Raw genomic sequence first — 25653 nt, 5'->3', positions numbered from 1 at the left:
TTCCTCAAAAAGTTGTGCTTTTATTCACTGACACTGTGGCTCATTAAACCAATAGATGAATGAAGCAATTCTTGGTGGCTAAATGACAGTGTAAGCAATACAGACCTCTTCAAATTAACGCTAAATGTGATGGTGAAAGGATTATACATGATAAAATAAAAAATACTTCATCAGCCTTGACATGATATAGAAAAATATCACACTTCTAAGAGCAAGGAAAGCAGAATACTGAGGAGTAAGAAATGACATACGAACTTTGCTTTCCTATCTTCCACCAAAGATTACACTCATCAAATGATCTTATTTTTTCATGGACTAAACTAAAATAAAAGCGGGATTAAAACACAAGTCACTTGCCATTATACAATTCTGAATTGAGCTTGCATAATTCAGTAGAGCATTTTGCAGTGTTTTAGTCAAAGACTAATTTCTTTTGTTCTCCAAAGAAAAGAGCTAAACAACAGCTTCAAGATCCTTAAAAAACGCATTTAAAGATCAGACTTAGAAAATAGGCAGCTTCCCTAAATACATGTATAGACCTGCTGACTGGAGAGGTAATATTACAGGAAGTATAAGGACAAGTGAAAAGCAAAATATAGTTAAGGACAATGGTAAGACTATGTAAGATTCCTGGCATGTTTGGATTTCTTGATTCTTGTCCTGGCAAGTAGCATCTCAATGAAGCAGATGTTTGGATTCATCCTCTGATCAAAAGAAAAAATTTGGAAGCCATGGTCATTATAAATTATAAAATATTATGTAATAATAGCAAATATTTATAGAATTTAAATAATTCTAACAACCCTACTGAAAGACAATACCATTAGCTTCACTTTACAGGTGAGAAAATGAAGTAAATAATTTGACTTTAAGTGCTACAGGTAGTTTGTACCTAACCTGAGAAAATGATCAAAGTATCCCAAGTCCAAGTTCAGTTTTCTTTCCATGATACTAAATTGCCTATATTGGCCAGTAATGGTGCAAGCCCACCTATCATTCCCAGCCCCTAAAAAATTGAATGGTTATGGTTTGTGATGACATGCTTCTGATCTCTGTCACAAAGAAAGAAGATGGGACTAATTTCTAGCATTTCCTGTAGAGTGGATCACACTAGGGGTTCAACTGAGTGAAATGATGCTTGGTAAGAGAATGAGTGATGTGTATGCTCAGTAGCTAGTTGTGTCTGACTCTTTGCAACCTCATGGACTATAGCCTGCCAGGATCCTCTGTCCATGGAATTTTCCAGGAATGAATTCAGAAGCCCTGAATGAGTGATACTCCTTATCGTATGACCTTGCTGGTCCTTTCCTTGAAGAGGTGATAGTCAGTGATCTTTCAGTTGATTGGGTGGTGGTAGTTGAATCACTAAGTCTTGTTTGACTCTTGAAACCCCATGGACTGTAGCCTTCCAAGCTCCTCTGTTCAAGGAATTCTCCAGGAAAGAATACTGGAGTGGGTTGCCCTTTCCTTCTCCAGGGGATCTTCCAGACTCAGGGATTGAACTCATATCCCTTGTGTCTCCTGAATTGGCAGGAAAATTCTTTACCACTGATGGAGAAGCCACTTTGAGTTGATTATTTCCTTTATAATCTCTCTACAAGTTCAGTTCCAGAAAAGAAAGTCAACAAAATTAGAAATGAAAATGGAGAAGTTACCACAGACAACACAGAAATACAAAGGATCATGAGAGACTACTATCAGCAACTATATGCCAATAAAATCACAACTTGGAAGAAATGGACAAATTCTTAGAAAAGTATAACTTTCCAAAACTGAACCGGGAAGAAATAGAAAATCTTAACAGACCCATCACAAACACAGAAATTTAAACAGTAATCAGAAATCTTCCAACAAACAAAAGCCCAGGACCAGATGGCTTCACAGCTGAATTCTACTAAACATTTAGAGAAGAGCTAACACCTATCCTATTCAAACTCTTCCAGAAAATTGCAGAGGAAGGTAAACTTCCAAACTCATTCTATGAGGCCACCATCACCTTAATACCAAAACCTGACAAAGATGCCACACACAAAAAAAGCAAACTACAGGCCAATATCACTGATGAACATAGATGCAAAATCCTTAACAAAATTCTAGCAAACAGAATTCAACAACATATTAAAAAGATCATACATCATCATCAAGTGGGCTTTATCCCAGGGATGCAAGGATTCTTCAATATTTGCAAATCAATCAATGTGATATACCACATTAACAAATTGAAAGATAAAAACCATATGAGTATCTCAATAGATGCAGAGAAAGCCTTTGACAAAATTCAACACCCATTTATGATAAAAACCCTCCAGAAAGCAAGAATAGAAGGAACATACCTCAACATAATAAAAGCTATTTATGACAACCCACAGCAAACATTACCCTCAATGGTGAAAAATTGAAAGCAGTTCCCCCGAAGTCAGGAACAAGAAAGGGTGCCCACTCTTACCACTACTATTCAACATAGTTTTGGAAGTTTGGGCCACAGCAATCAGAGCAGAAAAAGAAATAAAAGGAATCCAAATTGCAAAAGAAGAAGTAAAACTCTACTGTTTGCAGATGACATGATCCTCTACATAGAAAACCCTAAAGACTCCACCAGAAAATTACTAGAACTAATCAATGGCTATAGTAAAGTTGCAGGATATAAAATCAACACACAGAAATCCCTTGCATTCCTATACACTAATAATGAGAAAACAGAAAGAGAAATTAAGGAAACAATTCCATTCACCATTGCAATGGAAAGAATAAAATACTTAGGAATATATCTACCTAAAGAATCTAAAGACCTATATATAGAAAACTATAAAACATTGGTGAAAGAAATCAAAGAGGACACTAACAGATGGAGAAATGTACCATGTTCATGGATTGGAAGAATCGATATAGTGAAAATGAGTATACTACCCAAAGCAATCTATAGATTCAATGCAATCCCTATCAAGCTACCAACAGCATTCTTCACAGAGCTAGAACAAATAATTTCACAATTTGTATGGAAATACAAAAAACCTCAAATAGCCAAAGCGATCTTGAGAAAGAAGAATGGAACTGGAGGAATCAACCTACCTGACTTCAGGCTCTACTACAAAGCCACAGTTATCAAGACAGTATGGTACTGGCACAAAGACAGAAATATAGATCAATGGAACAAAATAGAAAGCCCAGAGATAAATCCACGCACATATGGACACCTTATCTTCGACAAAGGAGGCAAGAATATACAATGGATTAAAGACAATCTCTTTAACAAGTGGTGCTGGGAACTCTGGTCAACCACTTGTAAAAGAATGAAACTAGAACACTTTCTAACACCATACACAAAAATAAACTCAAAATGGATTAAAGATCTAAACGTAAGACCAGAAACTATAAAACTCCTAGAGGAGAACATAGGCAAAACACTCTCTGACATACATCACAGCAGGATCCTCTATGACCCACCTCCTAGAATATTGGAAATAAAAGCAAAAATAAACAAATGGGACCTAATTAACCTTAAAAGCTTCTGCACATCAAAGGAAACTATTAGCAAGGTGAAAAGACAGCCTTCAGAATGGGAGAAGATAATAGCAAATGAAGCAACTGACAAACAACTAATCTCGAGAATATACAAGCAACTCCTACAGCTCAACTCCAGAAAAATAAATGACCCAATCAAAAAATGGGCCAAAGAACTAAATAGACATTTCTCCAAAGAAGACATACAGATGGCTAACAAACACATGAAAAGATGCTCAACATCACTCATTATCAGAGAAATGCAAATCAAAACCACTATGAGGTACCATTTCACACCAGTCAGAATGGCTGCGATCCAAAAGTCTACAAGTAATAAATGCTGGAGAGGGTGTGGAGAAAAGGGAACCCTCTTACACTGTTGGTGGGAATGCAAACTAGTACAGCCACTATGGAGAACAGTGTGGAGATTCCTTAAAAAACTGGCAATAGACATGCCTTATGATCCAGCAATCCCACTGCTGGGCATACACACTGAGAAAACCAGAAGGGAAAGAGACACGAGTACCCCAATGTTCATCGCAGCACTGTTTATAATAGCCAGGACATGGAAGCAACCTAGATGTCCATCAGCAGATGAATGGATAAGAAAGCTGTGGTACATATACACAATGGAGTATTATTCAGCCATTAAAAAGAATACATTTGAATCAGTTCTAATGAGGTGGATGAAACTGGAGCCTATTATACAGAGTGAAGTAAGCCAGAAAGAAAAACACCAATACAGTATACTAATGCATATATATGGAATTTAGAAAGATGGTAACAATAACCCTGTATACGAGACAGCAAAAGAGACACTGATGTATAGAACAGTCTTATGGACTCTGTGGGAGAGGGAGAGGGTGGGAAGATTTGGGAGAATGGCATTGAAACATGTAAAATATCATGTATGAAATGAGTTGCCAGTCCAGGTTCGATGCACGATACTGGATGCTTGGGGCTGGTGCACTGGGACGACCCAGAGGGATGGAATGGGGAGGGAGGAGGGAGGAGGGTTCAGGATGGGGAACACATGTATACCTGTGGCGGATTCATTTTGATATTTGGCAAATCTAATACAGTTATGTTAAGTTTAAAAATAAAATAAAATTAAAAAAAAAACAAAAAAAACCTCCCAAAGAAACGACATGCAAAAAAAAAAAAAAAACAAAGCAAACAAAACCCTTCAAAGTCCCTTTTGGCACGAAAGGTAACATTCACAGGTTCTGGAGATAAGGGCATGAAAATCTTTCAGGACCTGTAATTCTGTATACTACAACTGAAAAAACTGGTATTGAATATTACCTGTGGACAGAGAGCTTCCTAATGCTAAACTCTCGAATTACATAGGCTTATTAACTCTGCAGCTCTGGACCAAGCACCCTCAACCCACCCCCAGGCTCCACTCCTGATGGATCAGAGAAGAACACAAAGATAGTTCCCTGATGGAAGCTTTCCTTTAAGAGGGGGGGAAAAAATGGATGGGCTACACATATTCAGTTTCTCCTTTTAAATTCACCAATCAGGAAGTCACTGCTCCAGCAAGGAGTGAGCTAAGGCAGGTGCAGTGACATCTGTTAATAAAATATGTAATATGTGTATGAGTGTAGAATGTAAAAAAAAAAAAAAAAAAATAGAAAGCCCAGAGATAAATCCATGCACCCATGGACACCTTATCTTTGACAAAGGAGATAAGAATATACAATAGAGAAAAGACGATCTCTTTAACAAGTGGTGCTGGGAAAACTGGTCAACCACTTGTAAAAGAATGAAACTTTCTAACACCATACACAAAAATAAACTCAAAATGGATTAAAGATCTAAATGTAAGACCAGAAACTATAAAAATCCTAGAGTGAAACATAGGTAAAACACTCTCTGACATAAATCACAGCAGGATCCTCTATGACCCACCTCCCAGCATAATGGAAATAAAAGCAAAGATAAACAAATGGGACCTAATTAAACTTAAAAGCTTTTGCACAACGAAGGAAACTATAAGCAAAGTGAAAAGACAGCCTTCAGAATGGGAGAAAATAATAGCAAATGAAGCAACTGACAAAGAATTAATCTCAAAAATATACAAGCAACTCCTGCAGCTCAATTCCAGAAAAATAAACAACTCAATCAAAAAATGGGCAAAAGAACTAAACAGACATTTCTCCAAAGAAGACATACAGATGGCAGACAAACACATGAAAAGATGCTCAACACCACTCATTATCAGAGAAATGCAAACCAAAACCACAATGAGGTACCATCTCACGCCAGTCAGAATGGCTGCTATTAAAAAGTCTACAAACAATAAACGCTGGAGAGGGTGCATAGAAAAGGGAACCCTCTTACACTGTTGGTGGGAATGCAAACTAGTACAGCCACTATGGAGAACAGCATGGAGATTCCTTAAAAATTGAAAATAGAACTGCCATATGACCCAGCAATCCCACTGTTGGGCATACACACTGAGGAAACCAGAATTGAAAGAGACAGGTGTACCCCAATGTTCATCACAGCACTGTTTACAATAGCCAGGACATGGAAGCAACCTAGATGTCCATCAGCAGACAAATGATGGACATACGTGTGGTACATGTATGTGTGGTACATATACACAATGGAATATTACTCAGCTAGTAAAAAGAATGCATTTGAATCCGTTCTAATGAGGTGGATGAAACTGGAGCCTGTTATACAGAGCAAAGTAAGTCAAAAAGAAAAACACCAATACAGTATACTAATGCATATATATGGAATTTAAAAAGATGGTAATGATGACCCTATATGCAAGACAGCAAAAGAGACACAGATATAAAGAACAGACTTTTGGACTCTGTGGGAGAAGGCGAGGATGGGATGATTTTAGAGACTAGCACTGAAACATGTATATTATCATATGTGAAATAGATTGCCAGTCCAGGTTTAATGCATGAGACAGGATGCTCAGGGCTGGTGCACTGGGATGACCCTGAGGGATGGAACTGGGGAGGGAAGTAGGAGGGAGGTTCAGGATGGGAACACATGTACACCCATGGCTGATTCATGTGAATGTATGGCAAAAACCTCAACAATATTGTGAAGTAATTAGCCTCCAATTAAAATAAATAAATTTTAAAAAATTCCAGAAAAGATTCAGGAAATTCAGGAAAGGGTGGTAGTTGGTAAGAATAACTCCATTCATATATTAATAATTTGTCCCAAGTCTTTCTCCTATTCATAATATTTGGTTGTTGCTGCCATTTTCAGATTTGGAGACTAGTTTTTACTGAAAGGAATATATCAAAAACAATTAGGTTTCCTAGCCCAACTTATGTAGGAGTGTGTAAAATACAAAAATAATCCATGAATTATGCATTATTGAAGCATTTTATTTATTTCAAAAAAATCTTTTGGCCATCCCACACAGCTTATAGTTCCCAGACCAGAGATCAAACCCAGGCCTATGGCAGTGAAAGTACTGTGTCTTAACTACTGGACCACCAGGGAATTCCCTAGGCATTTTAAAAGGAATAAAATTGTCAAATCTTGTAGTGTGTTGTTAAATTTTATCTTCTGACTACCTTTCAATTTCAATGATCAGCACTTACACAAGAAAAGAATTTGCTCATCAATTGAGGTCTTTGCTTCCCTCATGGTTCAGCTGGTAAAGAATCCACCTGAAATACAGGAGACCTGGGTTCGATCCCTGGTTCAGGAAGATCCCCTGGATCTACCCACTCCAGTATTCTGGCTTGGAGAATTCCGGGGACTGTATACTCCAAGGGGTTGCAAAGAGCTGGACACGACTGAGCAACTTTCACTTTCACTTTTCTGTTTGTCATATTACTTTATACTTAAACTCATTATTACCTTTCAGAATTTCATACAATTTTAGCACAGGTTTCAGAAGTCCTAGTTTCATGATGACAAAATAACCACTTTTCTCATTAGTGTATTAGTATATACACAAGTCTGAGCTATTTATGTTCACAATAGTGGCTTTTTTTAATTTCTGAAATTGAGTCATTTAAAAAGTGTAAAATGAAATAAATTGAGTTTTAGCTTTGTTGAACTCAGTGTCATATCTTTCTTGAATCACATAAAAATGTGAAAATGTTTGAGAACAAAGAAAGAAAAAAAAAGGTCTTACATGTTATTGTTCAGTCTCTTTTCCACAATTAACTTCACGTTTTAACATACAGGTCACGGCTTCACAGCAAGGATTGGTACATTCCTTTAAAACACACACACACAATGCAAAAGTGAGTTCAAGCATTTTTTTCCCCTATAGACTAGGTGAGCAGAATTCTGGCATATGACGACAATGAAATTTCACTTTTCTATTCTCTTCAAACAGCTTGACAATAGAGAAAAAAATTATTTTTAATCTTCAATTCATTTTACCAAGCCTGCATAATCCTGATAATGAGAACTGGTAATGAATATATACACCATACCATTTTCATTTGTGTGTATAAATGCAAAAACTTGAGTAAAATATTAGCCAAACACTAGCTTATTAATATAATAATTCTCCATTACAAATTCTGCAGAGCCTTTTGTCACCAAAAATGCAAGGGTGTCTCAACAGTACAGAATAAAGTAACTTTATCCATTATATTAAAAGACTGAGGGAAGAAAACAACTAATACTAATGTGATAGGTGGCAAAAATTAGTACAAATTAGGCAAGCATTATTTAATTAACACATATTAGTAAACTATGAACAGTGTTTTGATCATCATGATAAAGAAAATCTATCTGGTGAATAGTAAAACACATCCAATAAAGTATAAAGAAAGAATTATTTTTATGCTATATTATTATGTAAATTCTGACAAATGCTATGAGATGAAAATATATGAAAACATAATAATCAGATATATAATAATTATTATCTATAAATAATACTAATAATGTTTTCACTGTTTATATATGATATAATTCTTGAGCTAGAAAAAAAAGAGGATCAATTCTAAAAACATTGAGTTAGTCACTAAGATAGCTGTTTAAGATAATAATAAAATAATGTCAAAAACAGTAATAAATGAGAATCTAAATAAAAAGAAAACATATGTATTAACAGCAAAAAGAAAAAAATTGAAAATATTTCAAAATAACTTTCAAAATGTGCAAGAACTGCATGAAGAATTTTTTATTTAACTTCTCTGAAAAACTTCAAAGGCAACTTATCTTTTAAGACAATACTTAATATTGTGAAAATGCCAGTGGCCTTTAGAGTGAATTGTGAATTTTAAAAATATCAACCAGAATTTCAAATGTATTTTCAGGCAAATTGACAAAAAATAAAAATAAAACCAAGATATTTATGGAAGAATGAACACTGAATAATTACTATGCAAACACTGCAAAGAAAATGTCAGTGAAGAAATTTTCCATTACTGATATTAAAGTGTGTTACATAGTTAGAATCATTAAAATAGCATGATGGTTATTTGATAATATCTAGACAGAAAGAATGATTACTAAAATTAATAAAATATCATGTAAGATCCTGGAAAATGGATTTTTCATTAAAGAATTCTATATAAAGTATTTATACTACTTTTTGATAAAAAACAGCTATTTAAAAATTCAGTTGTTCTTAAGTTTGGACTCTCTAGCTTTCTAATTTTGTTCAGCTACAGAAGAAGAAAATCAACAAGATATGGAAAGCATATGGGAACTGGATAATATAGTTAAAGAAAATAAGATATTAAACACGGTATAATAGTAGTTTCTCCTCTCCTGTTCTCTTCCCGCTCTCTTGTGTGTGTGTGTGTGTGTGTGTGTGTGTGTACTGAACACACAGCATTTTACCTGTTGAAATTAGAAATACCAAAGATTGTGAACAATTTCAGTTATCCTCCACTCTAGAAACCATATGAGAATATAAGTAATAATGCTGCTGCTGCTGCTTCATCACTTCAGTCGTGCCTGACTCTATGCGACCCCATAGATGGCAGCCCACCAGGCTCCCCCGTCCCTGGGATTCTCCAGGCAAGAACACTGGAGTGGGTTGCCATTTCCTTCTCCAGTGCATGAAAGTGAAAAGTGAAAGTGAAGTCGCTCAGTTGTGTCTGACTCTGAGCGACCCCATGGACTGCAGCCCACCAGGCTCCTCTGTCCATGGGATTCTCCAGGCAAGAGTACTGGAGTGCGGTGCCATTGATAAACATAAATCTAAATTATTGTAAAGCATCAAATCACTGGTAAAATTTCATATCTCATTATAATTAATAGAATATTTACATTATTCTTTGTGAATAATTAAGTTGCACCATGTAAACTTTTAATGTAATTTAATAACTTAAATTTTCTTTTTTTTGTTTTGTTTTTCTTTTTTGATGTACAGGCTTCGTTGCTTCATGGGATCTTCTCAGACCATGGATGGAACCAATGTCTTCTGCATTGGCAGGCAAATTCTTTACCACTCAGCCACCAGGGGAGCCCTCAATAACTTTAAATTTCTGAATAAATAAATAGCATAGAATGATTATATGTCTTCCCCATTGTCACAAAGTCTCTTAGAGTAATGGATAAATCTTGGGTTGCAACAGGTTTCACCAATTACTAGCTTTGTATCCTTGGATCTAGTTACTTAGCTTTTCTGAGTTTCACTTCTTTTCTAAATTGGGAAAATAACAAACCTTTTTGCAGGTTTGTTGTGAGTAATAAAGGAGGCTGTGGTTATAAAAGCATTCGGCAGATTGACATGTAAAAAGTCTCTTCAAATCGTAATTCATTTTTTTAGTCTTAAATAGAACGCTTTCTTTTAGAAACCTAGTCTGAGACTGCTAATGAACATTCCATCAGAGATATTCTTTAGGGTACACTGATTTCTCGAAGGGGTTAGATTTTTATCAAGATTAGCCAGATGTATAGTAATTATCTTAGATGTTCTATGTTAATCCATCTTCTACAGACTTGTGTGATTTTTCTTTTTCCTCTTTACGTTTTAATTTCTCCTTCTCACACACTGCTTGATGCTGCTGCTGCTAAGTTGCGTCAGTCGTGTCCGACTTTGTGCGACCCCACAGACGGCAGCCCAACAGGCTCCTCTGTCCCTGGGATTCTCCAGGCAAGAATACTGGAGTAGGTTGCCATTCCCTTCTCCAATGCGTGAAAGTGAAAAGTGAAAGTGAAGTCGCTCAGTCGTGTCTGACTCTGTGCGACCCCACAGACCGCAGCGCACCCGGCTCCTCCATCCATGGGATTCTCCAGGCAAGAGTACTGGAGTGGGGTGCCATTGCCTTCTCCCACTGCTTGATGAAAGAAGACCAATTCTCTCTCAACAGAGAGAATTTACTTCTGGATTTTCAATTGTTGCATCTGTGTGTACATACTTAGTCTCTCAGTTGTGTCTTACTCTTGGCGGCCCCATGGACTGTATCCTGCCAGGCTTCTCTCTGTTCATGGGATTTTTCAGGCAAGAATACTGGTGCCATTTCCTCCTTCAGGGGCTCTTCCAGACCCAGGGATATAACCCACATCTCCTGCATTGGCAGGCAGATTCTTTACCACTGAGCCACATGGGAAACCCCTTTTTAATTGTTATTGTTCAACAAAACAATCAGCTGGGAGTTTATGTGATTTAGAAATTTGACTAATACATTTAAGAAAGTTCATAAGTGACACATATAGTTAAGGATTTACTTTTTAAAAGAATGTACACTTGCTTTATAATGTGTTAGTTTCTACTGTACAGCAAAGTAGAGTATAGTAGAAACTATATGCTTATGTATATCCCTTCTTTATTGGATTTCCTTCCCCTTTAGGACACCACAGAGCACTACAGAGTTCCCTGTGCTAGACAGTAGGTTCTCATTAGTTATCTATTTTCTGGAGAAGGATATAGCAACCCACTCCAGTATTCTTGCCTGGAGAATCCTGTGGATGAAGGAGCCTGGTGGGCTACTGTCCATAGGGTCGCACAGAGTCAGACACGACTGAAGCAACTTAGCATGCATGCATGCATTGGAGAAGGAAATGGCAACCCACTCCAGTATTCTTGCCTGGGGAATCCCAGGGACATAGGAACCTGGTGGGCTGCCATCTATGGGGTCACACAGAGTCAACACCACTGAAGTGACTTAGCAGCAGCAGCAGCAACAGTTATCTATTTTATACATAATATCAATAGTGTTTATATGTCAGTTACAATCTCCCAGTTCATCGCACACCCCTAGCCTCTAGAATCCATACATCCATTCTCTATGTCTGTGTCTCTATTTCTGCTTTGCAAATAAGTTGATCTGTATCACTTTTCTAGATTCCACATGTAAGTGATACCATATGATATTTGTTTTTCTCTTTCTGACTTACTTCACTCTGTATGACAGTCTCTAGGTTCATCCACATATCTGCAAATTGCACAATTTTGTTCCTTTTTGTGGCTGAGTAATATTCCATTATATATATGTACCACATTTTCTTTATTCCTCCATCAATGGACATTTAGGTTGCTTCCACATCCTGGCTATTGTAAATAGGGCTACAATGAATATTATGATGCTTGTATCTTTTTGAATTATGGTTTTCTCCGGATACATGCTCAGGAGTGGGATTGCTGGGGCATATGGTAGCTCTGGGGGCTTCCCAAGTGGTGCTAGTGGTAAAGAACCTGCCTGCCAATGCAGGAGACTAAAAGACATGAGTTCAATCCCTGGGTTGGGAAAATACCCTGAAGAAGGTCATGGCAACCCACTCCAGTACTTTTGCTTGGAGAATTTCATGGACAGAGGAGCCTGGTGGATTATGGTCTATAGGGTCGCAAAGGGTCAGACGCCACTGAAGCAACTTAGCACACACACGTGGTAGTGTATGTTTAGATTTTTAAGGAACCTCCATACTATTCTCAATAGTAACTGTACCAATTTACATTCTCACCATCAGTGTAGGAGGGTTCCCTTTTTTCCCACATCCTCTTCAGCATTTATTTTTTGTAGATTTTTAAATGATGACCATTCTGAGCAGCGTGAGGTGATACCTCATTATAGTTTTGATTTGCATTTCTCTAATATCTAGTGATGTTGAGCATCTTTTCATGTATTTTTTGGCCATCTGTATATCTTCTTTGGAGAAATATCTATTAAGGTCTCCTACCTATTTTTAGATTTTTTTTCCCCTTTTTTACACTGAGCTGCATGAACTGTTTGTATCACAAGAGATATTAGTCCCTTGTTATTTGTTTCTTTTGCAAATATTTTTTTCATTCTGAGAGCTGTCTTTTCACCTTAATGATTTACCTCTTTTCACTGAAGTTCTTATACAATCATATAATAAGCGTATCCTGGTTTTTGAAATGCTTTTCAAAAGATGACTAAAGTCAGTACTGAAAACAAATACAAGCCTACTTTTTACTAAGATGCCAAGTTTGTCTTTAGAAAGAATTTCCAAAAGAGCATTTTAAAAGGGAAAAAAAAAGATAACATTATGAACAGCACAGGGAGCTCAGCCTGGTGCTCTGTAATGACCTAGAGGTGTGGGACGTGGTTGGGAGTGGAGGGAGGTGCAAGAGTGAAATGATATATGTATACATATAGCTGATTCACGTTGTGCAGCAGAAACTGACACAACATTGTAAAGCAATTAAACTCTAATTAAAACCAAAAGAAAGCCACAATAAGTCTCTAGTCGATTTTTTAGAGCGCGGGTATTTGCATACCTCAGGGGAGCCGCAATCACAGTCTTCACCTACTTCCAAAAGTTGATTCCCACACACTGGTTTTGTCATATTTTTAGGAACCAATGCTTGCAGTAGGCATCTTGGCTTTTGAGATAGCATGTATTTTTTAAAATGTGAGCGACTAACTGTACTGAAATCCTTTGGGAATTTTGAACTGTAACCAGAAGAAAAATGAGAAATACCATGTTATATACAGTGATAAGTTAACATAATAATCTGACTTGTCTTACTAGCTCAACAAAAACTCCAAATTTAGTATAAATGAGCCATGTTATATGCGGAGTGTGATAGAGCATGAATACTACTCTCCTTGGAAAATTCTTTTTCTAGATACCCAGTTGTAGGAGTTGGAAGAATTTCACTTCCTGTGCAGATTCAATTCTGCCCTAAATGGCAGCAGTGATGAGCTTCACCATTTGTTATCATTCACTCATCTCACTATTGAAGGCTGAGAGGTAAATGATAATAACAATGAATAGTGAAAGGAAATAACTGTAGACTTAGAGGTTCAATGGAGATATTAAACTTCCTATTTATGAGCACTTCAACAGTAAGATATGTTTATTGATTTTTCTATCACAAGTCCTTGCAAAGTGCTTAGAATTAAAAGGCAACATTAATAACATAAAAATGAATTGATTGGTGACAGGGATTTATAAGGATGTTCTCATCTTAATTATATACATTTTTTAGAAAAGACTGTTTTAAGCTAAAATTATTTTAAGTTAGATTAACATGATCACTATACTTATAAACTCTACCTTGGCATATTTGGAAATCTTAAATAATGAGTTCTGCTAGCTAGTAAATCCTGTATATCAAGAAACTAGAGCATGAATTCATTGGAAACACAGCCATTACATTAAAAAATGTTCATCCAATTATACAGCCTGCATCTGAATTCTTTAAGATTTAAGATTTTTTTTTTTTCTCTAGAATGACAAGGTCTCACCTTAGATATTTGTTCATCACACAACTCCCAGAGGGACACTTGGTGTTATATGGAACATCAGGCATACCAAGGACATGACCCAATTCGTGTGACATCACTCCTACAAGAGAGACACTGTTCTTTCTCTTGCCCTGGTGGAAAAAAAAAAATAAATATCTATTATTTGTGGTTTTATTCAATTATTTGTTCATTATCATTGATGTTTGGTATTACAAAGAATAATAGTTTCACATGAAAATTAATGAATCATTGAGCTTCTTCCCCTGTCATTGTTATTGTAAATTATAGACATTTGAGACAGCTGACAGGACATTGTAAACATTAAAAATGTTTACACTTCAAACATAAAAAATGACATTGTAAATATTTGAAATGATTTGCTATTGGAAATCTAACTGCTGAGCCATTGCTCAATCGATATGGATTATTGATAAACCATGGTTAAATCATGATAATTCCATTATTCATTGTTGTTGTTTAGTTGCTAAGTGGAGTCTGACTCTTTTGTGACTCCATGAACTGTAGCCCTCCAAGCTCCTCTGTCTATGACATTTCCCAGACAAGAATACTGGAGTGGGTTACCATTTCCTTCTCCAAGGGATCATCCCAAGCCAGGGATAGAACCCTCATCTCCCACACTGGCAAATGGATCCTCTACCAACAAGCCACCAGGGAAGCTCATTCTTCACAGGAAGTACTAAAAGATATCACACTAAGTCCTCAATTCCAAAAAATATTGCTATGATGCCTATGACACCGGCAGTGTTTGGCCCTGTGACACTGACATGAACTTTGCCCAACTTCCCTGGCCATAGATGCTGCTGCTGCTGCTGCTAAGTCGCTTCAGTCGTGTCTGACTCGGTGAGACCCCATAGACGGCAGCCCGCCAGGCTCCCCCATCCCTGGGATTCTCCAGGCAAGAACGCTGGAGTGGGTTGCCATTGCCTTCTCCAATGCATGAAAGTGAAAAGTGAAAGTGGATTCGCTCACTCGTGTCCAACTCTTAACGACCCCATGGACTGTAGCCCACCAGGCTCCTCCATCCATGGGATTTTCCAGGCAAGAGTACTGGAGTGGGGTGCCATTACCTTCTCCGGCCATAGATACTAGCGATGATTAATTTGAAGTTACCTCAGATCCCAGGGGGCACCTGGATTTTGTTTTTGTTCTGATCTTCCTCTTCTAACTCCCTAACACCAACTAAAGAGTGAAACCTCTGGGAGGGTCAATGTAAAGAGATATTCTATTTCATAATCCAAGGAATCCTCAGTATAGTGATCTACTAATACGGGTTCATTTCTACTTTTATTTACTGACTCAGCAGATATACATTGTGCTAACTCTAAGTAAGACATTGTGCTTGTCTTCATAGAGGTTGTAGAACCTCAGGGATCTATATGTTTACAAACCTCAATAACAGCGACGGATGATGGGGAGCACAAGGAATTCGAGGTCGCCAGTCCTGCCATTTGAGTTTTGAAGCCAACTCCACTGCGTGAAAGTTACGGGTACATTGTCACAATCTGAGTCTTTTGAACCATCAGCTTCCGTCAACTCTGTCTGAGACTTCCCTAGTTCCCCTACCCTCTTCATATTCCTGAGGTCCCAGAAAAGCCACTGCTATTCTATAGCATTAGAATGACCACATATGGTCATCCCACATCCAAGAGTCAATTTTAGTGATCTGACATGGGTCTGCAACAATCCCACAGGTGAGTTGCTAATAATAGAACTTTAGGCTCTCTGATCACTGAACAAGGAGGTAGAATTGAACAGGAATCTCTGCCAAGAAACCTTTGGGATAACTATCTTCTCTGTCAAAATAGACCTGGCCCTGACCAGTGTGTGCTTACCTGAGTAGCTGAGCATGGTCATGGGTCTTCATTTTCCCCAGGTTAGAATAATGCCAATTCAGAAAGTTTTTGAAGGTGGCAGCTGTGCTGGGCACCACCTTTATCTTGTCACTGTCAGACCATATTTCCATACCTACCAAGGACACTTGAACGTCTATGGTATTGTAAATCTGAGGGAAGAGCATTTTTCATTATGAAAATGTTTGATATTTCTTTTAAAAAAAATTATTGAAATACAGCTGATGTACAATGTTATGTTAATATCTGCTGTATAGCAAAGTGACTGAGTTTTGTTTGTTTGTTTTCAGTTACACATATATATGTGTGTGTGTGTATATATATATATATGTCAGGCGAGCTTATGCTCCTCAGTTCTCTCTCGTCGCAACAAAGATTTGGAGTGACAGACATTAAAGCCCTCGGCGTGTCACAGCTCTTGGGTCTTGGACAGACCATGTTATAGCTCTTAGACAAATCAGTGTTACAGCTCCGTGTTACAGCTCTATTTTATTTAGAAATAGCAGGAAAATCCATCCTCTAGGCGTGAAGGCATGTCGACCCAAAGATGGAAGAGAAGAGCAGCGCACGGGAGAGAGAGAAAGAGAAAGACCCCCTGCCCTTTGGCTCCTCTTTTTATATGTCCCCACCCTCCCTGCCCCAGGCCTGCCATATGTAAATTGGGCTAGCCAGGAGTGTTTTTCTACCTGAGGTCCTCACTCTGGTCCTCAGACCTTCCTTTGTTCTATTTTTGTGGGTTTTTCCCTTCCTTATATTTTAGCCACCGCCACTCTGGACTCCTGTTTTCTATTCTAACTACCTAACATATATGTGTTCTTTTTCATCCTTTTCCATTATGGTTTATCCTAGAATATTGTATGTAGTTCCCTGTGCTATACAGTAGGAAAGATTTATTTAGTTTTTTTTAGATATTTCACTGATTGCAAGTGATGGATAAATGTATCCCATTTTGAAAACAGAAAATCTAGAAGTTGCCTTTGCTACAGTATACAGTGATTTTACCTTGATGTTAATCCTTGTCTACCAAATTTCCCCAAACTGCTGACCTTAATCCATTGTAATTCTACCAATTCTTATTTGCTTAAAATATAGAAAAGCCCTAAACTCCTATGTGGAAACATATGTTTATAGAACAAATATCTTACCACATTGAGTAGGTTTATCACATCAAACACAAAGCTTCTTATCACAGTTATATTCTCATTATACATCTTATACTGTAAAATACAAAATGCAAAGAGTAATTAAAACCACAAATTAAAGTGAGAAAGCTGATGGGGATTTTATAGTTTAAGAAAACGTACACATTTCAATGTAAATAAATGTCTGTTCATTCCACACCTACCTTATATGAGACTTATCTAAGAATCTGTTTCAACAAATTCTATTTCAAATGTAAGAAGTTTTTGGCAAAAGAAAACTTAAGCATTCATATAAAATATCAATTCAAATTAAGTTGAATAAATCATATTAATTTTAATGTTTTCAAGCCAATTTGATATTTTTAAAATTTGGTTATGAAGCATAAATTCTTATATATTTTAATATATGACTGTAATTAATAAATTATATATAATTTTATATATTTTTTATATTTATATGTCACAGTGAGAACTTTAAAAAGATATTAATAACCAACTCCTTTATGGTTTTAGTTATTGTGGTTGTTTTACTGTTGCTATCTGTCATTAAGTTTATTTCCCATATCTGAATATTTTGGCAGCAGATGAATTTTAAAAGAGCAGGAATGAATGAAAACTATTTCTGACATGGCAGGTAGAACAGATAAGACAACCACGTGGACAGGCTTTGTATTTTTCATGAGAATAGTTTATTGCTTGCGTCTGCTTGATAAGAAAACTGAAAAGTTGACTTAACTACCCAAGAAGTGCTCACTTCATACTCACAAAGGCATTATCCAGCACCAAAAGCAGATCAATGTATTTCTCACCCTGAAGAAATTCTTCTATCTTTGTGAAGAATGAAAGAACATTGTTAATAATATCTTCAACCTAAGAGATTAAAAAGCTTACAAAAAGATTTATTTATTTATTTTGCTTCAAAGGAAAAGTAAATTGAAGAATAAGTAAATAAGGGTTGGACTTTACTCACACAAGCCATTTCTGGGTATACCAGTATTTCATACATCATTACTGGGTCAGTCGAAATGAATGATGGTGGGAAACTGCACTCACCTCTGGACTTTTGAGTGACCTTGAGGTTCGAATAAGGTCCTGTTTCCTGCCAACATTTCTTACACCACAGGTGTGATTAGCTGGGTTGAGTTCCTCCTGGTTGTATGTGAGTACAGCGTGTTCTTCTCCGTCTGTGCTTTTCAGAGGCTTTATCATGTATCTTTGATCGTGATGTGTAAAATAGCCCCTGTGAGACACAGAGGCTCCTATTTCAAGATTCTCTGCCAGAGTCACACCCGCTGACCAGAGTGAAGGTATTCCTCTCCCTCAATACCAAGCTCACACGTAGTTTTCATTCATATGTCTTACAGCTAACTTTTGCTAATTTAAGTTATAATCAGTGTTTGTCAATACAAAAATAGATCCTATTTTAATTACCCAGGGCATCCTGAACAAGAAGTACTAAGATGAAGCTATCCCCCCAAATTTGAAATTTATACCATGAGCTCAGTAAATATTTGTCCATAGTTTATTTTCACATTTAGCAAATATTTCTTGGCAGATCCCAGGGATATAAGGAAGAATGTAGTAAAGGAGTAGATACCTTTCAAAGGATACCTCGCAAAGGAGTAGATATCTTGTAGATACCAAGAATCCCAAAGAGAAAGATTGATGAGCAGATCAGCCAGAGGAACAAGTTGGAACTAGTAGTAACTTAAAGATTTTCTCTTCTTAGAAGGAAAATTAGTTCAGAAATATACAGTGAAACTGTATGATGAAATATTAGAAAGCTAACACAGCTGGTAAAAAAAAATTTCATCTACAAAAGCATTGTATGATATGGGAAGAGGTTTTTGATGTCATGTGGTATGTCCCATGTTGGACAAAGAATGTGTATTTTATTTTACATTTCAATCATATAAATGATATTTTTGTTTATCTGTATAAAAGACTGAACCGTGATCAAACACTAATAATAGTGATAATCAGAGGTAAAATTTTTTGGTGGTTATTTTCTTATTTGTGCTTTCTCACCCTTTACAAATTTTCCCTAAGTGGCAAGAATCACCTTTGTAAACAGAAATACCACACAGAAACATAAACACACTCATACACACAAACTTCTAAAAATTATGTTTAATGTGACAACTGACGGGTAGCATCTTTAAGAAGATAAAACAGATGGTTTCAGGGAATGAAGGGTGGATGGATAATAAATATGAAAGTGAATCCAAATGTCATCATGTTCCCAAATATAGTACTTGTTTAAAAATTATTAACTCTAACTTTTACTAGAACTGCAGATAATGAGGTAACTGCAAGGATTATTCTTCACTTTAACCACGTAGATTCAGCATTTTATCAATGGAGACAATTTTACCAAAATAGTAAGAAGACATAGTGTCCAGGAAGACTCAATATTATGCAACAAAATAGTGCTTGATGTTTAATATTTTTACAAGCGGTAACTCACCTCAATCCATCACAAGTACTAATGCTGGCAACAGAGTCCTTTTCATTTAGGATGTGTCCTTTATAGTAGCAGTGTTCCTAAGGTTGGGGAAAAAAAAATTTAACTACAAAAAGGAATGTATCACAGTTGTGTTGAAAACTCTTATCTTGAATATGTAAGAATGTTCTTCAAATAGTGGCTGTGACCAGACTAGCTCCCAGAAACAAAACATGGAGAATCTCAGCAGTTTTATGGACCTCTCCATCTATGACCTTGGAAACTCTCCATATCTGGTGGTTGAGCTGTCTTTGTGACACTAATTCACACTAAAGAAAAGTTCAGGAAATTTGAACCTAAATGGACTCAGGGCAACAGTAGACACTGCATTTGAGAAGTAACCAGTTGCTTTATGTGGTCCATAGCACTCCCCAAGAACTCTCAGGTTCGAGTGCCAACTTTGGAGAATTTAGTATCTCTGTGCAAGCTCCACTATGCTTTACATATCAATAAAATGAGGTATTAATTTTTCTAAATTCTAGAGTCCTCAAGAGGCCATACCACCATGTCTGAGACCCTCTGATTTATGGGTCCAACTCATTTTTTTTAAAAACTGGTGTGTTAGTGATAGCCCTTTATCAGCCTCGAAAGCCCAGAGAATTTGTCTACAGCTAGAGATTCAGACTGGCTTTCCGGGTGACTCAGTGGTAAAGAATCTGCCTGCCAAGCAGGAAACACAGATTGGATCCCTGGGTTGGGAAGATCCCCTGGAGAAGGAAATGGCATCCCACTCCAGTGTTCTTGCTTGGGAAATCCCATGGACAGAGGAGCTTGGTGGGCTAGAGTCCATTGGGTTGCAAAGAATCGGACATGACTGAGCGACTAAACCACCACACAGAGATTCAGACATTTTGGCATTTCATATAAGCAAAGTAGGGGATCACTTGTGTAGAACAGTCCAAGAAAGCTAATGAATAAATTCTTGTTCAAAACAAATTGACTTTCCTCGGGGTCTGACATTCCATCTGTGTCTTTCTTGCCTTTACAAGAAACCTTGTCATTATAACATTTTCATTATAACAATGTCATTAACATTTTCTTGTAGACAAGTTGGAAAAGGTACCATATTAAGATGTCACTGGCCATTCACACTTAAAGTAAGTGTGTCAGTCATATCCAACTCTTTGCAACCCCATGGACTGTAGCCTACCAGGCTCCTCTGTCCATGGGGTTTTCCAGGCAAGAGTACTGGAGTGGGTTACCATTTACTCCTCCAGGGGATCTTCCCGACCCAGGGATCGAACCTGGGTCTCCAGCATTGCAGATAGACGTTTTACTGTCTGAGCCACCTGGGAAGCCACACTTAAGTATGAACGAATTTATCAGATACTTTCCCCAAAGGTCAATGTTAGCAAAACTCCAGATGCCCTTGAAATAAGAGAGTAAGAATAGAACAAAGGACCATTCTGTGGCCAAAGTCTTGTTTGTTTTTTTATAGAGACATAGATGTTTGGGACCGGAGAAGGAAATGGCAACCCACTCCAGTACTCTTGCCTGGAAAATCCCATGGGCAGAGGAGCCTGGTAGGCTGCAGTCCATGCGGTCTCTAAGAATTGGACAGGACTGAAGTGACTTAGCAGCAGCAGCAGCAGATGTTTGGGACACCATGGAGGGTGGCTCTGAGAAACACCCTAGCTTGATAATACTCATGACTGAGCCTTTTTTTTTTTAATTAAATTTATTTATTTTTAATTGAAGGATAATTGCTTTACAGTATTGTATTGGTTTCTGCCAAACATCAACATGAATCAACCATAGGTATACATATGACTGAGCCTTTTTATATTCTCTTCCTGTTCTTTTCTTGGCCTTGATTCTCTATGTCTGACACCTACACCTTGGCATCATTTCTATGATGGTGTTTTAACTGGATAAAAATTTTTATTAACTAAATAATTGATATACCATTGTGAATTTCAGGATAAATGCATTTATCACTACAAAATAGTAAATAGTGGCATAACATTTTGAGTACCTAGGAGAGATATTTCTAACCTGGTGATAAAATGGTTTAAGGGAAAATAGATTTTTAGTTGCTTCTTAAAATGCAACACTTGAGGGACTTCCCTGGTGGTCCAGTGGTGAAGAATCTGCCTTGCAATGCAGAGGTTGTGGGTTCACTCCTTGGTCAGGGAACTAAGATCCCACATGCCGAGGAGCAACTAAGCCCGTGCACCACAACTAGAGAGTCCATGCATGACAACGAAATATTGAGCATGCTGCGGTGAAGATCCTGTGTGCCACAATTAAGATCCAACACACTCAAATACATGAATACTAAAAAAAAAGTTTAATGCAACACTGGAGAACCTCCTACTACTCCTATCTTTTTAAAAAAGATTTAATTCTTTTTTTCACCTGTTGTCTCCTTGGTCATAGATGAGCCCCTTGCTTTCAAGTCCTTTGATTTTTTTTTTTAAGTTGACCTTGGACTTATGAATCTCATGATGTAAGCAGCTGATCCAAGTTAAGAGTCCCAGAAAGCATTCAGACCTACCATGTTCTGAGGTCTTGTGGTGATTTCTTCTCCACCGGGTGAGTAATATGTTTCAGTGTAGTCTGGTCCCAGAAGATGCCTGTAGAGAGCAGAAAGTTAAACAATACTCTCATGGTGATAATTAAGGCTAATATCCCTGATTCGATCTTCAGCATTAAAGGAATGATAATGTTTATGGTGAGAAAGAGCTGAATTTCTGATGCACTGATACTTTTCCAATATCATGAGTCTGCTCCTGAAGCAAATCAAACATTCAGTTATACCTCTTAGATCTGAGGACAGAAATGTCTTCCAATATTTTACTAACACAGAAATCAGAGAGTGATTTTTCTAACTTCAAATGTATTATTGGGATTCTTCACACCAAGAACACAGCCTCTAAGCAATCTCGGAAGGGTGTTTGGTCACAAGTACACATCAAGGAGAATTGCATTCAGGGAGAAGTTTACTGACTATTATAGAACTTGGTGTAACCCCATTCCCTGAGTATCTCAAGGCTGTGTGCCCTGAATGAGCCTTAGATATAAAAGTAGAGACATTACTCTGCTGACAAAGGTCTGTCTAGTCAAAGCTATGCTTTTTCCAGTAGTCATGTATGGATGTGAGAGTTGGACCATAAAGAAAACTGAGTGTCAAAGAACTGATGATTTTGAACTGTGGTGTTAGACTTCTCCCCTAGAGAGTCCCTTGGATCGCAAGGAGACCAAACCAGTCAAACCTAAAGGAAATCAGTCCTGAATATTCATTGGAAGGACTGATGCTGAAGCTGAAACTCCAATACTTTGGCCACCTGATGCGAAGAACTGACTCATTGGAAAAGACCCTGATGCTGGGAAAGATTGAAGGCAGGAGGAGAAGGGGATGACAGATGAGATGGTTGGATGGCTTCACCAAACTCGATGGACATGAGTTTGAGCAAGCTCTGTGAGTTAGTGATGGACAGGGAAGCCTGGTTTGCTTAAGTCCATGGGGTCGCAAAGAGTTGGACACGACTGAGCGACTGAACAAAACTGAGCTGAAGTGATGTATCAAATTGATAACTAATGAGAACTCACTGTATAGCACAGGGAACTCTACTCAATGCTCTGTGGTGACCTAAATGGGAAGGAAATTCAAGAAAGGAGATATACATATACGTATAGCTGATTCACTTTTCTGTACAGTAGAAGCTAACATAATATTTTAAAGAAAATATACTCCAATTAAATAAAAGTACTGGTAAGTCACATCAAAGGTTTGAGTTTATCTGGGTAGAATATATTTGCAGCGAATTCCAAAATTACCAAGGAAGAAAGTCGTTTGTGCAGCTGCCTTTGTTTTATAATTTGCATATAATTTCCTAAAGAAACATCAAGCTTCTTCAATAAAATTAGCACAAACTATTAGCATCTAATGATCAATATGCTTTATGTCTTCTTTGTGAAATTAGACTATATAGAGTTTCAAGATATATTTTCCTACATTTTTTTTAGAATAATCCAGAGATTAGACTTGCAGAAAATGCAACTTACTCAGCTTTTTGTAGGGAAAGAATGACTTCTTCTCCATTTAACATCATCTGATATTGAAGTTCAGGTTCATATCTTTCCTAAAAATATTTAATAACATAATGATAATTTACATTTCTGAATCTATCTAAAATAATTATAATGATATAGGTAGCTGTACAGAATAATAATTACAAATGCATGTAAGATAAAAGCAGTTCTCATGCTTCTAAAATATGTAAAAGAAAACACAAATTTTACACCAAGATAGATTTCCAAAAAGTACAATAACATGGTAACAATACAGATCAAATTCACTCTAATATGTAAGATAGGGACTTATCATTTGCTCTAACGTATGTTATACAGTTCTGTACTCTAATGGATCCTAATAGGGTAATAATAAGGCACATATTTTTACTGCTTTAAAGCTAAACCAAGTATACTAAAAAAGCTCAAACAAAAACATACTAAAGATTAAAATAAAAATTATTAAATGAGGAAAATATTTGCAAAAATGTAATAGTCAAAGAGTATCTTCAACACAGTAAAAAAAAAAAATCTTGTAAATTAATGAGATAATTTTATCTCCTAGAAATGGCTGCCATTCCTGTCTTCCTTTATTTTGTTCTCCCCACAAACTTGGAGAATATCCAAGCTGCTTTATTCTTTCTGATCCAGGGAGTCAGTTAACTTCCTTCCTGCTGCTTCAGTGCAAAAAAGTATTTGAAGAAAATCTATGCCCTCTCCAGGGCAAAGGGGAGCTTTTGTATAAATGGATTTCAAAATTAAACTATTAGATGTTGACTGTGACATCACATCTACTAGTAAAAAGATACTTTGCTGCCTCATTAGATGACACCATGGTCAATCCATTGCTTACCTCTTTGCCATGCTTCTCTGTTTGGTTATTCTGTATCTCTCTTTTGTGTAAAATGTGTAGTTTCTTAGGGTGAACTACTTCATACAGCTCTGATCCAAGTGTTTGTCTTATGGCTATTGCTAGAGAAAGAGACATAATATTGATATAAAATATGTAAATGTTTTTGTTGACTGGTTTGTTGAAATTGCGTGGAAGACAATTCCCGTTGAGAAGAGAAACGCTGAGAAGAATAATTTCCTTCTTCTACTTAAGCTTTGATAACAAAGAATTTTTCTTTAGCTTTCTCTCCCTCTCCTGGAAAGACATGACAATGATGAAAAAATTCTTTGGAACTGTCAATATATTAGTGCTTACCTTGAGTCTGAATGATGAGGCAGAGGATGGAGAGCAGGACCAAAGACATGCTGGCTACTGCAGGTAGCTGAGAAGTCCTACTCAGCACAAAGTTGTGATGTGACCAGTTGTCCAGTTTTATCTCCCCTACCTCACTGTCCAGCTTTATCTTCCCCCTACTTCTCTTTACAAATTGAAAAAAAGTTTTAAAAATCTCAAACCTTCTTTGGAAGTTTGGGAAATGTTTCCTAATGGCTTTGAAAAGTTGCCAAGACATTGCACTGTCAAGATCGTGAGAATGTTCCTCATTTCTGAGAAGTATTTACGTCTGTGGTTACATCTTGTTAAGCACTCACATCTGGGCAACTGCTTGGCCCTGGTGCTCCAATAGCATGGGAAAGTACCTACTAAGACTGAGATATCTGTATATATAAGAAAATCTATCAGTCTGTACATGTTTGAAAAAGTGTGTGTTGATTTTCTGGACCAGCGAAAGATATAAATGCTTATAGAGAAAACTTAAATTGAGAGAAAAATAGTTGGTCACCCAATGGCCCAAGATTATGCTTATGTTTCTTTGATTTCAGATGACTTCTTTTGGATAAAATACTAGAAACAGTATTATTTAGTAAAAAAGGTAAAACAATTTGAGATTCTTGGTATCCATTGGCCTGGTATTTCTCAGTTAACTCTAAATTTTATTCCTATTAGTAGAATTTTCCCAATCTAAAAATCAATGCTCTTTAACTACTGAGTTTATTTTTTACTGATACATTTGGGAGTTTGCAAGCATCAGATTGTAAGTTTTATAGTAATCTCT

At 36.9% G+C, this 25653-nt stretch overlaps 1 protein-coding gene across 2 annotated transcripts; it reads right to left on the bottom strand.

The window, feature by feature from the left end:
• On the bottom strand, positions 1–25032 carry ADAMDEC1 (ADAM like decysin 1). Of its 2 annotated transcripts, none has more exons than XM_006069535.4 (14): positions 24855–25031; positions 24501–24619; positions 23642–23718; positions 22131–22209; positions 19598–19674; positions 18184–18370; positions 17896–17958; positions 17134–17205; positions 15971–16140; positions 15527–15608; positions 14118–14248; positions 13145–13319; positions 7628–7711; positions 1–704 (listed from the first exon to the last, which is right to left on the bottom strand). In XM_006069535.4, the coding sequence occupies exons 1-13, from the start codon at positions 24901–24903 to the stop codon at positions 7631–7633; spliced, it is 1362 nt and encodes a 453-aa protein (XP_006069597.3). In that variant the 5' UTR covers positions 24904–25031; the 3' UTR covers positions 1–704; positions 7628–7630. The 2 variants fall into 2 exon arrangements, with proteins under 2 accessions (XP_006069597.3, XP_006069598.3); XM_006069536.4 differs by lacking the exon at positions 1–704 and adding an exon at positions 7136–7154 and having other exon boundaries at positions 24855–25032.
• Between the last annotated feature and the right edge of the window lie 621 nt (positions 25033–25653).

The sequence above is a fragment of the Bubalus bubalis genome, chromosome 3, assembly GCF_019923935.1.
Source record: "Bubalus bubalis isolate 160015118507 breed Murrah chromosome 3, NDDB_SH_1, whole genome shotgun sequence".
Taxonomy (NCBI): domain Eukaryota; kingdom Metazoa; phylum Chordata; class Mammalia; order Artiodactyla; family Bovidae; genus Bubalus; species Bubalus bubalis.
This window is presented reverse-complemented; position numbering and strand designations above follow the sequence as displayed.